Source organism: Lathyrus oleraceus, chromosome 1 (genome assembly GCF_024323335.1).
Source record: "Lathyrus oleraceus cultivar Zhongwan6 chromosome 1, CAAS_Psat_ZW6_1.0, whole genome shotgun sequence".
Taxonomy (NCBI): domain Eukaryota; kingdom Viridiplantae; phylum Streptophyta; class Magnoliopsida; order Fabales; family Fabaceae; genus Lathyrus; species Lathyrus oleraceus.
This window is the reverse complement of record NC_066579.1, coordinates 352,731,404-352,747,855: the sequence shown is the minus strand read 5'-3', so window position 1 is coordinate 352,747,855 and position 16,452 is coordinate 352,731,404. Positions and strand designations below refer to the sequence as shown.

Genomic DNA, 16,452 nt, shown 5'->3' with positions numbered 1-16,452 from the left:
CGCACGGACTCCTGCATGCGCGCGCCTTCCCAAACGGCGGATCCCTGCATTCTTCCTGCACGCGCACGCATTCCAAACGGTGGACCCCAACGCCAGACAGAACCTCACGCGCTGTCCCTTCATCTCAAAGGGCGGACCCCTTCCTACTTTTCAGAGGTAGTTAAGGTCCTCCATCTCAAATGGAGGACGTCTACTGCATGGCTACAACGTACAATTCCAGACAGCCCTTGTATATAATTGAAGCTTTGATTTTCAAATCAAATCATACACACAATGGCTCAAAACAATATCACAATTCAAATCTATTATAATGGAAGTATTTTTCCAGATGTTAATGTTGGAGTCATATTTCAAAACACAAACGTACAACAACTCAAAATACACCCCAGATCCAATTACACGCGTCTAAAAGAAAGACTCGAAAACAAGCTCCAACAATAGATAACTGATATTTATTATCGATATCCATGTTTTAATGACGGCGTTAATAGCGTGACTTATACAACAACGAAAATAGAAGATGACAATGACGTCAGGTTAATGTTCTAGTGCCATTCGACGTATAATCTGTCAAATGTGATTGAGTTATACGTATGCTTAGTAGACAACGATGAGGGTGATCAAGTAATGTATCCGACGCAAACTTCTCAATCTCAAGGGTTGAAAACATTTCTACCAGGTACTATAATAGAACTCGAGACCCTTCCTATATTTTCAAATGAAGGGACTCAAATCAGTGGTGCTAGAGTTTTTCACCGCCTTTTTTGGAATTTCTAACCATGCATCAAGGGTTTTGCATTCTGTAAACCGGTGGTTCAAGTAGATGGCACATGATTATATGGAAAGTACAGGGGAACTTTGTTAAGGGTTATGGCACAAGACGGAAATAGGAACATATTTCCAATAGCTTTTGCATTGGTAGAGGGTGAAACTAGAGAAGCATGGAGTTTTTTCTTGAGAAATCTTAGAATGCATGTCACACCACAACCCAACCTATGCTTGATATCAGATCAACATGAGTCAATAAAGAGTACCTATGATAACCCGGATAATGGCTGGCAACACCCTCCCTCCTCACACGTCTATTACATCAGACATATAGCTCAAAATTTCATGAGGGAATTCAGAGATAAGGAACTTCGGAAAAAAATTGTTAACATGGGTATCTTCCAAAACATATCTTTGTTACCATATATAACATTAACTTCTACATACTAATTTAGTTTTCATTTTCATTTTCAGGGTATGCATTAAATGAGGCAACATATGAATACTACAGGGGAGAGATACGTAAGGTTAACATAGAAGCGTTAGAATGGGTAGACAATATTCCAAGAGAAAAATGGACGAGATCATTCGATGGAGGGAAACGTTGGGGTCATATGACTACCAACCTTGCAGAATCAATGAACTCAGTTTTAAAATCCACACGCAACCTACCTATTACCGCTTTGGTAAAATCAACATATTATCAAATGGGCACACTGTTTGGAAAAAGAGGACATGATTGGACTAAAATGTTGGGTTCTGGCCAACTGTTCACTGAAAACTGCATGAAGGGAATTAAGGAGGAAGTAATTAAATCAAATAGCCACACGGTTATGCAATTTGATCATGAGAGGTTCTGCTTCCTGGTCCAGGAAACTGTTCATCATAGTGACGGCAGACCGACTACCCATTACAACGTCGACCTTCAGAATCTTACGTGTGAGTGTGGAATATTCCAAACGTTTCATGTCCCTTGCTCACATGTTATTGCAGCGTGTTCAAGCATAAGACAAGACTATTCTGTGCATATAGTTGACGTGTTCAAAGTTGTAAACGTATTTAAGGTCTACGAGGAAAGTTTCCTCGGGATCCTGACCGAAACAAGTTGGCCATAATATGAAGGTGACACGCTATGCCACAACGACTGCATGCGGAGAAACAATAAAGGTCGCCCAAACAGTTGTCGGATTAGAACTGAAATGGACAACGTTGAAAAAGAAAAAAAGGAGGTGTGGTATTTGTCGAGAAATAGGACATATGCACAGAAAATGTCCAACCAGGCCTGACCCTTCTACTTAGTTATGTCTGAAGTTTTAGTATATTCAATCTTCGTTATATTTCGTGTATTTCCTTTTTCCAACAACAAGTTCTATTAAGAGCGTAACATTATCTTCTACAACACAAGACAAATTACAACATAATAACAACTTCATCTAAAGATAAAAAACTACAACTATTCCAACACGTTATAACAACTAATCACTACAACACCTTTGATCATATTATCATTTTAAATGACAACAGCTAAAACAAGTGGATCTTCAACACCTCGACTAACTTCTCCACTATGCGTAGAAAACATACAAGTAACATCCAGATCATTTTCTACATGATCCCAATAATGCATGTATGTCCCATCTAGGCTAGCATCCATAAGAGTTATGTAAGGAAAATAACATTCAATTTTTCTAACACGTCAAATCGGACCACCCAGTTGTCCAAAACTTCCGTTTATGGCAGAAATCAACTGCCTGAACTTCCATTGTGGATTCAAACAAACCCTCATCTGCTTATCTGTTTCAAAGAAAACAATGCAACACACAGACATCATTCACAATTGATATATTCATCTGTCATATGCTTCCTCTATTTATAGGAAACCTATTGGAAATAAAAAATAATATTATACTATGGTTTAAGCGGGAAAAATCTAAATCAAAATATTATTTGGGCGGGAAAAAATAACTGTAACATTAAATATTTATACCAAATATTACAAAAAAAGCTATATAATTTCAAAATCTTAATTAATTATTAAAAAATATTTTGCTAATAATATGTCACTATTTATTATTTATTTTAATTTTAGAAAAATTTAATTTAAAACAATTAATTAATTAATTATTATAAATATTATTTTTTAATTAGTATTATATATTTATTACAAATATTATATAAAAAGTAATATAAAAAATTAATATTAAATAATTATGAAAAATATTATATATCAAAGTATAGTTAAAAAAATATTATAGTTAAAAAATATTAAGAAAGTAAACATTGTAATTATCGTTTTTAATTAATATTATATGAAACTATATTTTTTATTTAATTTTTAAAATTTACTAAAATTAATATGTAATCATCGATTAATAAATTTATTGTAAGTATCATTAATTTTTCATTTTTATTAAAAATATTATGTAACAATTAATTTAATTTCTTAAAAAAAAAAATTTAAGTTTTCTTTTTTAAAATTAATTTTGAAATATTATGTAATATTAAATATTTAAAACAAATATTACAAAAAAAGTTATATAATTTCGAAATTTAATTAATTAATTATTATAAATAATAATTCTTAATTAGTATTATATATTTATTACAAATATTATATAAAAGGTAATATAACTAATTAATATTAAATAATTATGAAAAATATTATATATCAAAGTATCTAATTTTTTTTTTTAAAAATTATTATTTTTTTAATTAAATATAATATTTTAATTGATTTTTAATATTAAATAATTATTTTAATCATTTTAAATTAATTCTGAAATTAAAAAACAAAAATAAAAATAAAGTAATACACACTTCATCCCAGATGGCGCACCCCAACTGGACCTCTGGGGGTGTCCTCCATCTAGGATGAAGGACCCTGAAAAGTATTAAAATACTCCCACAAGAGGACAAAAAAGGTGGCAGATTGGGAAATTCATTTCAGAAAGTGGCATTTTGAGAAAAAAAATTCGCAGGAGTGGCATGCAGGTCAAACTCTCAATATATTGGATGACCACCAAGTGAACTAACATCAAAGGAACTTTTACTATGCTAAGCCCTAATTGAAATATGCACAAACCAATCCCAAATAAACCCTTATCCTCCTAAAGCAACGAGACATTAAGTCAAATACTTAAAATGAGGGATCTATTATGTGATGATGATGTAACAAAAATCTCAACTATAGGATAAAAAGTCTGGGTAAAATTAGGGTGTGACAGTATCCTTGTTAGGTAGAACTCGTTAGGCCTTTTTTTATTTGTGGTCCTCGAATGGTTTAGAGGAAGGATTGAATAGTCTGTTCTTAAAAAGATTAATTTTCAAAAACATTTTATTTTCAAAAGCATGCACCTGATTACTCTATAAATTGATTTTGTAAAGATATTTTTGATAAAAAAAATTAATTGAATTACATCCAATATAAAAGTAATGGGGTAATAATACCAAATAAAATAACTTAAATTTGCCTCTAATGCAATACTTAAGTTCACATAGACTTAAATCCAGTAAGTCTAAATTATGTTTACATATCTAAAGCTAAAACTCTCAGTTACACCACATTTACATAGTATCATTCCAATTCCCAATATACTTGTCTATCTATGCATGTGAATGATACTATCTCTGGTCCTATTTAGAAGATAAAGTTGATTTTTAGATTCATTAAGTAATGTATTTGGTCTACTATACAGTCTAAGTACATTGAATATTCAATAAACCTAAAAAGTAAATTTTTTCTTATATATAAGACCAGATGAAGTACTAATTTGTAGGAGTAACATTTGTCTTATGGAGAAGAATGCATCCAAGGCCTATCTCATTATTAGGCATGAAGTTGTTCATATTCTCGGTCAATAAAATATTGTCATTCGATAGTTTTTCCGATTTTGATAATCTCAAAAGAGTTTTATGAAACCTCTCAATTGGTGTCAGCTTCTTTACAGGTGAGCGTTTCTTTCGAGGGATTTTAAAGTCCCGAGTATTGGTATTGATTCCACCTGATAAAGATATTAACGATTAAAGTACATATACATATATATAATTTACCCAAATCACATGTTACAAGATAGTCAATGGTGTGTATTATTTGAAGAATCTTAGATATTAATGTGTAAATATCAGAATGAGATTGATTGCATATTATCATCAAAATCAAAATATTTATTGGAACTTTTTTTAGTAGCGAGTATAACATATATGATAAAAGGGGAAATGTCGCCCATCCAAAATAAAAATTGTGTTATTAGATAGAAAAATAAGTACCTAACTAATAACACTAATGAAACAAACATAACAAAGCGAGCAAATAAACAAACAAAATAGAAGAAGAAAGGGATACAAAATAAAAATATTTCAAAAATAACTCAAAACCAACATAAAACCACCACCAATTCCAGGAACATACTATAGCTCAAATTACCTAAACCACCAGCAACTGAATTAGAGAACCAAGAATACTCCACCACAAAATCAAGTCAAAAACACTCAGACCACTTTTTTTTAAAAGTGTCAAGCAGATAAAATACATGAATCGACAATAAATCTACCAAGATTCCATTTTAAAGGTGGGGAATGCTCTTTTCTTCCACATCCTTCACACTTGTTGATGAACTACAAAAATGATATTGTTCAAAGAAATCTAGACCGACCATACAAAAGAATGAAGATAATAGCAAGACAATCCCAAATTCTCGACCTATCACCCAACGAAATAAAAAACACAAAAAGAGACTTAAGATTTCTAGGGAAAATTTATAAGCACCCTAACCCCTTAGAAATAATATCCACACAAAAAAATATCGTCTCACAAGCAACAAAAAGGTGGTAAATCTATTTTACCACCCCTACCCACATGATAAGAAATCTCATGTGGATCAACTATAACTCTGCATTCAAGAAGATTCTCTCTCAATTAAGGATATTATCTTGTAAGAGTTTTTGAGGAAAAACCATCACTATGCAAAGAGTCAAGCTAACTCAAATGAGTGAGAATCAACTCCTCTAAGTGGTGAGGAGGAGTTGGAGGGTGAGTAGCTCTTAAAGGGTAGAAAAATCCATGTTAACGAGAACATCGCATCCCTAGCATGACGCTACCACTATCTATGTGTAACCATGGAATGAGTTGTTCCTTCAAAAAATAAAATAAAATTTAGAAACCCACTCCAACTCATACTAGAAAAAAGATATCCTCTACCTCATATCTCAAACTAGAACTTTGTCTTCCCACATACCAACCTCACCCACTAAAAGTTCCCTCAATTTGAGATACTAAAGAGCCTAGGGTCCATATTTTTAATATGGGTGGATCCAACCCACAAGTCAGCTCAAAAATAAGTATTGAGACCAAATTCATAGGAATCAACTTCTTTGAGCTAAGAAAAGACATTATTTTCCACCAAATGGGCGTGCAATAAAAATTGAAACCTAACCCCCAAGAAAGAGGAAATAGAAAGAGTCTCATATCTAGACGAAAGGATATCAACCCAAAGATAAAATGGATAAAAGATCAACCCCATCCTCTATTTGGCTAAAGGGTACATATTAACCAAGCATAAATCACAGACCCCAACCCACCTTTGCACATAGGCTTGTATACAACAAACCATTTAACTTAAGAAATATTAGTATCACCCTTTACACTACCCTAGATAAACCTCCTTTTAATCCTAACTAACTTTCTACCAACCTTAATAGGCATTTTCATGAAAGATAAGAAGAAAAATGAAATAGATTAAGCATTAAATTAAGTAATATCACCCGACCCCGAGACTAATATACCTATGCTTCGACACTAGTAATCATGTAAATAACAAGTCAGCTAGTGGGTACTACATAGTTTCAAGGTGGGAAATTACCCTCCAAAAGAAGACCAAGATACCTAAAAAGGAGGATCTAAATCTTAAAGTGGATAAAATCATAAGCTAAGTTCGGAAAAGCAGAATCCACTTTAACACTTATAAGGACATTCTTCACAAAATTGACCTAGAGGCCCAAAGAACTCTCAAAACCTCTAAGAGTATATTTAATAAGTCAAATATTATCAATAAAGGTATTGACCAAGATCAAAGTTTCATCCTCATGCTGAAGATGAGTGACCACAAGATCCAACGAGCCCACACTAAAGCAAGAGAAAAATCAAACTCAGTAGTCCGACTGAGTAAACGATTATGACTTTCTGCAACAAATAAGCATAGAAAAGGAGATTGAGAATCACCTTTATTAAGACCCCATTGGATTCTAAACTCTTGAGTGGGTAAACCATTGACCAAAATTGCAATATTCGCGACAAACACACAAGCACACATGCAAGATGTTCATTTATCATAAAAGTAAGGCCTAGCTAGCATATAATCCTGAAATGTCCAAATAACTAAATCATATGATTTCTCAAAATCCATTTTAAATATGAGACAACAATTTTTACATTTCTTTTCCAAATCAACCAACTCAGTCATACCCTAAAACATTCATCAATAACCTCACTTTAAGGAAAATAGATCGATTGGAAGAGATAAACGTATCTATGACCTTCCCAAATCTAGATTCCAAAACTTTGGCAACTAGCTCATACAAGGATCCCACATGAGAGATAGGACAAAGTCACCCAGCTAAGCCGGAGAATTTACCTTAGGGATCAAGGTCATGAAATAAGAGGAAAAATTACGAGTAAGAAAGGAAAAATAATGAAACTGATGAAACATACTCCCTAAACCATCTCTAAGTAGGTACCAAAACCATTTAAACAAATTAAACTCCCTAGGGCCAAGAATATTACTACCATCACACTAAGTCATTGCTCAATCTAATTCGGGGAGAAGAAAATGAGTCAAGGAGGAAAATTATCCTCTTCATAAAGAGAACAAAAACCAACTTTGTATAGGAGGGGAATATCAATAAGAGGATTTTGAACATTATTGGAGAAATAATTAACAACCTCTTAGAGAACTTCAGACATCCCTTTAATCCAACCATCGCTAACCTTAAGAACCAAAATAACATTTCTCCTACTCAAGGTTTTAACACAAACGTGGAAAAAACAAGTGCTAGCATCTTCCTCCTTGAGGCACCAGGTTTTAGACCTACATAATTACTGAGAATATTTAATCTTTAGCAAATAAAAAAGTTCATCAATGTATTCATTCCAAGGCCAAACAGAAACCTCATAAAGGCTCCCTTAATCAGCTCTAAAATCTAGAGAATACATAATATCTCTTGAGGACTCAATTTGGAGGTTGATATTACCAAACACATGTGTATTCCATACTTTCAGAACCCTTTGAGGATATTTAGCTTATCTTTAATAACAAAAGCTTTCCATGAAGATATTAGAGAGAGACACCAACTAGAGTGAACCACCTGGTCAAAGTACTATGAGCTAGTTAATGGTTTTTTAATCTAAATGACCTAGGACCCCATATCAAATTTCAATAATTAAGAAAGATCGAACAATAATCATGCACATCGTTAGGAAAGGGGAACTGAGAAGTCACCACCACTGATTCCACCATCCATCAAACACGAGAATTCTATCTAGCCTACTAGCAATCCCCCTGTTACATTTGGAACAAGTAAAATTCCTTCCTAAAAAGGGAATTTTAATCAATCCCGTTTAATAAATGAATTTTATAAAAGATGAACAAGAAACACTCTCAAAAAGGCTATAAGACCCATCAATCTCAAACCTGTCACTACTAGAGAAAACAAAATTAAAATCCCCCAAAATATACCAGACATCCTCTCCAAGATTGTCCTTACGCAAACAGAGGTCTGAATGCATAACTCTTTTATCTGGAATGAGACTCTTGGAATAAACTTTAACCACAAAACCAATAGACCTATAATCCCCTTACTCTATACACACACCAAGAAATGCAGAGCCCAAGAAGTAAAATTATATATTCCACTTGAACTACATAAAAGAAGACCGCGAATTTCACCAACAAGCGGGATAAGACTCTAATCACAAAAGGGATTATCCCTTCAACGGGTGAAAAAGAAATACATAGATCTCACAAAACTTAATATCTTGTATTTCAACAAAATCCAACGACTTATACAAAAAATGCACTTTTACCTTATTCTTCCGCACATTAACATCAAAAACGTCTCCTAAATCGAGCAGAGTTATGATGTCAATATCTCATTTCTAAACTCATTAACCTCTCCACTTCTATCTCATCTCTAAGATAAATAGAAGAAATCTATATGTTTATTTAATCTAAAAAGGTTTGAAGATTTCCTACTATCTAAGTCAACAAGTATCCCCAAAAAATCATAACCTGATACAATATATGTTTATTTAATCTAAAAACGTTTTTATACCCTTGAAATTTAACAAAACCAAAACAAGCATTGAAATCTCTGATAGAAACAATAATGGCTACAACAATGTAATGAACATGTAATTTACTAATTACTATTTGTATTACCTGAAGTTTTATTTGAAAGCTTGAGACCTTTATCATTAGCTTTTTCAATGTTAAGGCGTAATATTCGATTTTGCAGAGCAATTTTTGGGAGATAGTTTTCAAGGTTTCCTTTCGCCTTGAAACGTGATCCACAAGCATTACACAATATCGACTTTCCATTTGGTCCTTTACGCCAAAGTGGAGTTGCTGCTTACATCATGTTAACATATAAATAAATAAATAATAAATACGTAAGAGTAACAATAATGAAATATAAGAGTTTCCTTATAAAATTGTAATTATCATTAACTTCTATATGAAAATACTAAATGTGGTTATAGATTGCGTAAAATTCAAAATTCCTTTTTAGTTTTCAAGCATCAAAATAGGGGAAAGCTGATGAACTATTTAAGCAAAGTTCAAGTAGACTTAAAATCAACAAATACAAAAGAAAAGAAGAAAACAATGTTCGATGTTTATGGATCCATCTTCAAAATCTTGACAAGGAAAGTTAAAGACCACACTCATATTTTTTGGAGTGGACTATTCATATACAATTGCACCAAATTGCCAAGATAGACACCATCATGATGTTACTTTCAATTGTAGTCCAAAAGAGTTGGAAAATATACCATGTGGATGTTGAATCAATATTTTTAAATGGTTTATTGTAATAAAAAAATATATGTTGAACAACCTAAAGAATATATAAAAATAAAAGAATAAAAAAGACAAGGTTTATTTCTCAAGAATGATATTTATGGTTTGAAGGAGACACCCAATTTCTTGTACATTATAATTGATAACAATTTATTGAGTTTGATATTTGTAAAAAAGCTTATATTAGTGTACTCATTACATTAAATACAATGATTTTGGATTCCTTGTTATTTCTCTATACATTGATATTTTTTATTTGTTAAAAATGTACAATGAGGGTAGCCCTTGATTTGATTTGGAGGATTGTTTGTGGTGTTTTGGATTGTTTATGGTGTTTAGAGTTAGCTCAATTAGAGTAATGAGAAGCTTTGTATATGTGGTTTCTGGGTGACAATCACTTAATCTTCTTCAACCTTAAGGTAGAGGTATTTATAAAGACCTTTAGGACCAAGATCTTTAGACCTAGAGAGTGGTTATTCCCTATTCTCTTAGGAGTGTGAGATGTGAGATCCGTTATTCCTCCTATTATCATGAAGAATGTGATTCCCCCATTTATTTATATTTCTATTCTAATAGTACATAAGGACATGTCACTCTCCATATTTCATAAGTGGTTGTGAACACCTTTTGCCATTATTTTTTTCATCCTTTGGGGATTCTTTTTCCTTTAATTTTCACGTTTCTCGGACCTAGAACATTTCTTGTTGAGGACGAGTCCCTCAAGTTTTGCTTGAGTTCTTTTAGAAGAGGATCATCTAGTGGGGTTCTAGTAGTCGTATTTCCTTTAAGAGTAGCAAAAAATCCTCTTCGTGGATCAAACATTCATATTGTCTCTAAGGGGGCAAGGATTTTTCTTTGGGGACCCATTATTCATATTCCTTTTAAGGGTAGAAAATATTCATCTTTGAGGATCCAAATTCATATTGCCTCTGAGGTAGAAAAAGATTCTCTTTTAGGATCCAACATTCATATTGCTACTAAGGGCGGCAATGATTCCTCTTTGATGATCCAAAATTTATATTTTCTCTAAGGGAGGAAAGGATTCCTCTTTCAGGATCCAATATTCATATTTTCTCTAAGTGCGGAAAGGATTCATATTTGAGGATCTAGACTTCATATTTCCTCTATGGGTGACAAAGATTCCTCTTTGAGGATCCAAGATTCAATCATTAATCAAATTTAATGATGAGCCTCATTTTGAAGCTTATCCACTTTGTGGGAATATGATAATAAACTAATTTTGAGGAAGTTTATACATTGGCGTATTAAATGCATCTAACTATATTGAATTAAAAATTGTAAATGACTAAATGTAATAATATCTTAGGTTAACATATTTCCATGTTTTAGGGACAAGTCTTCCCTCCATCTCTAATAGTTTGTAAACTCCATGAGGTAAATTTTGACATATGTGGTATGGACCTTCCTAGTTAGGTTGTACTTTCTCTAGGAAAACTAGTACAAAAACCTGCCCGAGCATGAGGTTAGCCTCCTGCAATTCCCTTTAGATCACTTTGGAATTGTACCTTATGGCAGCCCTATGTTTGGCGAAGAATTCTCTTATATGGCCAACATCATGGGTTTTGTCGATCAGATCAATGGTACATCGTCTCGTGTCATTTCCTCTTCGTTTAACTTAAATGTCTTCATGTGGGCGTATCGATTTTGACAGGAAGCATGGCGTTAGCGCCATATAACATTGTGAACAAAGTTTCTTTGGTAGTTGAATGAGGGTGGTGTAATATGATCATAATACTTTATGGAGTTGTTTGGCACATAACCCATTGTCTTTGTCCAGTTTTTCCTTTATCCCATCCAATATTACCTTGTTCATCGAGTCGACCTACCCATCTTCTTACAGGTGGACAACTGAAACGACAAAAATCGACAATAGTGGAGCTGGAAAATTGTGTACCATTATCTGAGATGATAACTCCTTGTAAACCGAACCAACATATGATATGCTGTTAGTAGAAGTAGAAAACCCTTTTTGTTGTGATTCAGATTCTATCCATTTCGTGAAGTAGTCTACTCCAACAATCAAAGAGAATTGTTGGATAAGTGCCTTTGGAAAAGGTCCTAGTACGTATACTCCCCATTGGTAAATGGCCATGGCGGTATGACAAAGTAAAAGACCTAGGATGACATGTGATGTAAGTTGACATGTTTTTGGAATTTTTCAGATCTTTTGACGAATTATGCATTATACTTCATTAGAGTGAGCCAATAATAACTCTCCCTGAGAAGTTTATGAGCAAGGACTCGTCCACCAATGTGACTACTGCATGTTTCATATCTTTTTCACTTCTAGTTCATCTGATGGGAGTTCGTTTAATAGTAGATAACATATAATGGGTGCCATCCAACTGGTGGTCATGACGACTTCAAGATTGTTTGTTTTCTTTGCCTCAATATTGAGGGCGACCGAAGTTTCTTTAAGGATAGTACGGTTATGACCTAATCTTTTTGTGCTTGCAAGCATGGAGAGAAAATCAACCCTATATTTTTGTTCCCTAGACACATATGTTATCTCAAAATCTTTGAAACATTAGATGATTCACATACATTTTTTTATATATTTTATCAACTAGGGCTCTTTTATATGATATTTTCCAATGACTTGATTTTCCACTAACTGTGAATCGCTCGTGGCCTTGAGGCTTGAAGCGCACACCTCAAGGGAGAGAACCATACCAAAGATAAGGGTTTCATAATAGGATTGGTTGTTGATAGCTTTAAGCTCCAACTTTAAGGATATCAGAAGGTCTTCTGGTCCCTCTAATACTATTCCGGTGCCACATCCTTTCAGGTTTAAGGAGTTATCCACAAATAATATCCATAAGTGGGGAGTATATTTACTTGGTGGAGAGCTTAACTCTGATAGCAAATAGGATAACACTTGAAAATTGATGTTTCCTCTAGGTATATATTGGATATCATACTCAGTTAACTCCACTACCTAGGAGACCATCCTTTCTACAAGATCTGACTTTTTTAAAACTTGCTGAATAAGGTAGTTGGTTTTCACCATGACACAATGCCTTTGTAAGTACAATCTGAGCTTCCTTTCAATTATAAAAACTACAAATCGAGTCCCTGGTCTTCTGGTACATGGCCTCAATGCCTTTGAACACCTTGCTCAAGAAATAGGCAGGATACTCCACTTTAATATCTCTTGGATGAGCATCGAGCCCATTGCCTAGTTAGTAATAAACATGTACAGATAGAGGAGTATACCCGCCTCTAGGCTTGTTAATATGGGCGATGTCTCCAGGAAGGCCTTTAAATTCCATAATGCCTCATCGTACTCCCTTGTCTATTCAAATATCTCTTTCTTCTTCAAAGTGGAAAATAAATTAAATGCCTTGTCACCTAAACAAGAAAAAGGCGGGATATGGAGGCTAAACGTCTTGTTAGTTGTTGAACCTATTTAATATTCGTCTCGCTTCTCATGTTTGTGTATCTTCACTCGTTTACCATCCCAACTATCGTATTGCACCGTGATGACAATATGATTGTTGTTATGAGGGAGGATGTCAATGAAATCCTTGTCGGAGAAGGTGATTTTAGACTTTGGCTCCTTTTCCAAGCATATCTTAGGGCCATTGGGTATGATTCTCATCGTCAAAACCTATTTGGAATACTTCAAACGAGAAAACTTGGATTGTCCACCACTGGTAAACCCTCATACAATGGTGTTGATGATATAATTTGCGCCTTGATCCACCACCATGCTAGGGAAGGTGACTATAGTGATTGGTGAATGCTAACGAGTGTGGTTCAGGTTAGTTTTACTAAGGCCCCAAGGTGGGTGCCAATTGTACTTTCTAAAAAATATTACAATGAAAGTAACCTTGCATTTGGAGAGTTGTTTGTGGCGTTTAGGGGTTTTGATGGTAGTTAAAGCTAGCTCATGAAAAATGATGAGAAACTCTGTATATGTGGTTTATGGGTGAGAATATTCGATCTCCATCAAACCTAAGGTTGAGGTATTTGTAGAGATCTCTTGGACCTGAATCATTAGATCCAATGAGTGTTTATTCTCTATTCTCTTAGGAGCGTGGAATATTGGAGCTGTTAGTCCTCCTATTATCACAAAAAATCTATTTTTCACTTGACTCGCCTATCTATTTTGTTAGTGTGCAAGGACATATCATTCTTCATATTTATAAGTCGGTAAAAGGTAAAATGACCCAAACCTAATATGATTGAGTGTTGCGACCAAAAGCATAATTTCGAGCACCTTGTGGTGCTAACCTTATGCTCGCCCTACATAAGTGTTTCTAACTTGCCTTACATTCTCTTAGGCACAACATATTTTAATGTGTGACAATAATATATTATGGATTATCGAATATAAGTTGAAGATGATTAAAGAATTTAAAATGACGAATCTTTAATTTATAAATTATTTGTGAATTGTGCTATAATTTCTAATTTAACTATTAAATATATATATTAAATCTAATTTTTTTAAATAGACCCAATTAAAATTCAAGTAGTTTATTCAATGATCGACTGATTCGACCAGAACTTGGCATAATCAATCATGGATCCAAATTTTAAAATACTATTTGTAAATATTTTGTATAATAGTTTCTTTATCCTATAAAATACGAATAATTTTATTCTTAGAAGAATAGTCTTTAAATTTTTTTATTAATTAATATCTTTATTTTTTATTAATTAATCTCTATATATCTTTTTTTTAAGTCTTTATCTATTTTTATTTTTTGTTAAGTCTTTAAATTTTTTTTAAAAGTCTTTTATGTCCTTTTTAAAAGTTTTTTGTGTTTAGTCTTTAATTTTCTTTGCAAAGTCTTTATTAATTAATTTCTTTATATCCCTTTTTAAGTCATTATTATTACAGTCAGATGGTTTGGTTTTGGGGATATGCATGCATCACACACATTTAGTCCTCCAGCCATAAATATTAAAATAAATATGCATTGGTCACTATATTAATAACAAAATAAAATAATATAATATAATTTTTTTAAAGAATAATTTAGATTGAAATCCATGTTGACAGCTCAAAACTACCACTATAATTTGCAAATTTCTAATAAATATTAAAAATAAAGACTAAAATACAAATAAGAGAGACTTCCAAAGCATATTTATGACAATAAACAATATTTTAAAATATTTTTTTATTTAAAATAATGTTGAATCCAATACAACATGTTAGACTCTCCCAATATTAATACATTGGATCCTTTCCTTCCCTTCTTTCCTCTCCTTCAATTAAAGTAAGTTCAATATAAAAAAACAAATAAAAAATAATTATAAAAAAAAGAGAGGGAAAATGTTAAAGAGAAATAAAGATAAATTTGGTGATAGAGATAATTGAAAAAATATATATTGAAGGAGAGGATCCAAGTTCTAATATTAAAATTATCTCAAAATGAAAACACTAATGAATTATAAATAAAATTAAAAGAAGATAGGACTTACAATCAATTCCACAATGCATACATGGACCATTCATCATGAAATATTGAAAGTTGAGCAGAAACAAAATGTAACCAATTGAATTTGAATCAGCAAAAGTGAAGCCTCTGAAAAAAAAAAACAAAGAGAAAGCAAAATCAAAACAACAATTAAAAACCTATATAAGATAATTAAATGAATAAAATAAATTTCAAAAGAGACATAGCTCTATTTTTCTAATGCCTTTAAGTTAATTGTGTTGTGTAAAACTAACACACAACCTGTGAAAGAAAAGAAAAATATCTCTGGCCAAACTTTCATTGAGAGCTTCTCTTGCTCTCTTTCCCAAGTACCCCCCTCACTAAATGATTTCAGATCCACTTTGATACATCCTCATTTATAGTTTTCAAACAAAATAAAGGATTATTTTAGTTTTCTTTTAAAAAAATTAAAATAAATGATTTTAAATATGTAAAGTCAAATTATTGAATAAAACAGAAAAAAAACAATTTATTATTATTTTTTATATAATTCTTGCAATATACTTTTTTATCAATTGTTTTTTTTAATCACTCTAAAATCTATTCATCTTGATATTGATCTCTCTAACATCTAGAGTATTTGATTCTAATCTTTAATATTAAAATCTATAATTATATTAAAATAATTAATATCAATATAAATAAAATTTACAAGAATTGTAGTAAAATATTGATGCCTAAAATTTCAAAAGTAGTAAATTTATAAAGAATAAAAACTAAAGCTAAAGTTGTTTTTAATGAACTAACATAAAAAAAATTATATTTTCAAGAATAAAACATATATACAAACAAACAAAATACATTAGTGAGACTTTATTTATTCTCATTGTCAAAATAGAAAATTTTATATGTTTCAATATATTCGAAATCCCTCGTTTGCTAAAACAAAAATAGGCCACATTTCCCAAACCAATAGACAAGCACCATTTGTAATGGTAGTATAGAATTATTAAACATTTCAACTTGGTTTCTATTTATCAAAATTTAAATTTAAATTTAAAATTTTAAAATTTTATAAAAATGACCCTAAAAAATTTAATAATGAGTAAACATAATAATAATCTATCCAAACAAAGAATTTATAAATGAATGAATTTCAATTTAATCATTTGAAAATCACATAGTTTTTTTCTTTCTCA

The 16,452-nt window shown here is 32.0% G+C and overlaps 2 protein-coding genes across 2 annotated transcripts; one reads left to right on the top strand and one right to left on the bottom strand.

Annotated features, from left to right (window-relative positions):
- The first annotated feature begins 870 nt into the window (after positions 1 to 870).
- Positions 871 to 1,883, top strand: LOC127106521 (uncharacterized). The gene is made up of 2 exons (XM_051043808.1): positions 871 to 1,162; positions 1,243 to 1,883. The coding sequence occupies exons 1-2, from the start codon at positions 871 to 873 to the stop codon at positions 1,881 to 1,883; spliced, it is 933 nt and encodes a 310-aa protein (XP_050899765.1).
- A 2,326-nt stretch (positions 1,884 to 4,209) lies between these two features.
- On the bottom strand, positions 4,210 to 15,653 carry LOC127115742 (GATA transcription factor 27). The gene is made up of 4 exons (XM_051047213.1): positions 15,554 to 15,653; positions 15,297 to 15,400; positions 9,201 to 9,386; positions 4,210 to 4,769 (listed from the first exon to the last, which is right to left on the bottom strand). Exons 2-4 carry the CDS (start codon positions 15,331 to 15,333, stop codon positions 4,534 to 4,536), a joined length of 459 nt encoding a protein of 152 aa, XP_050903170.1. The 5' UTR covers positions 15,334 to 15,400; positions 15,554 to 15,653; the 3' UTR covers positions 4,210 to 4,533.
- Between the last annotated feature and the right edge of the window lie 799 nt (positions 15,654 to 16,452).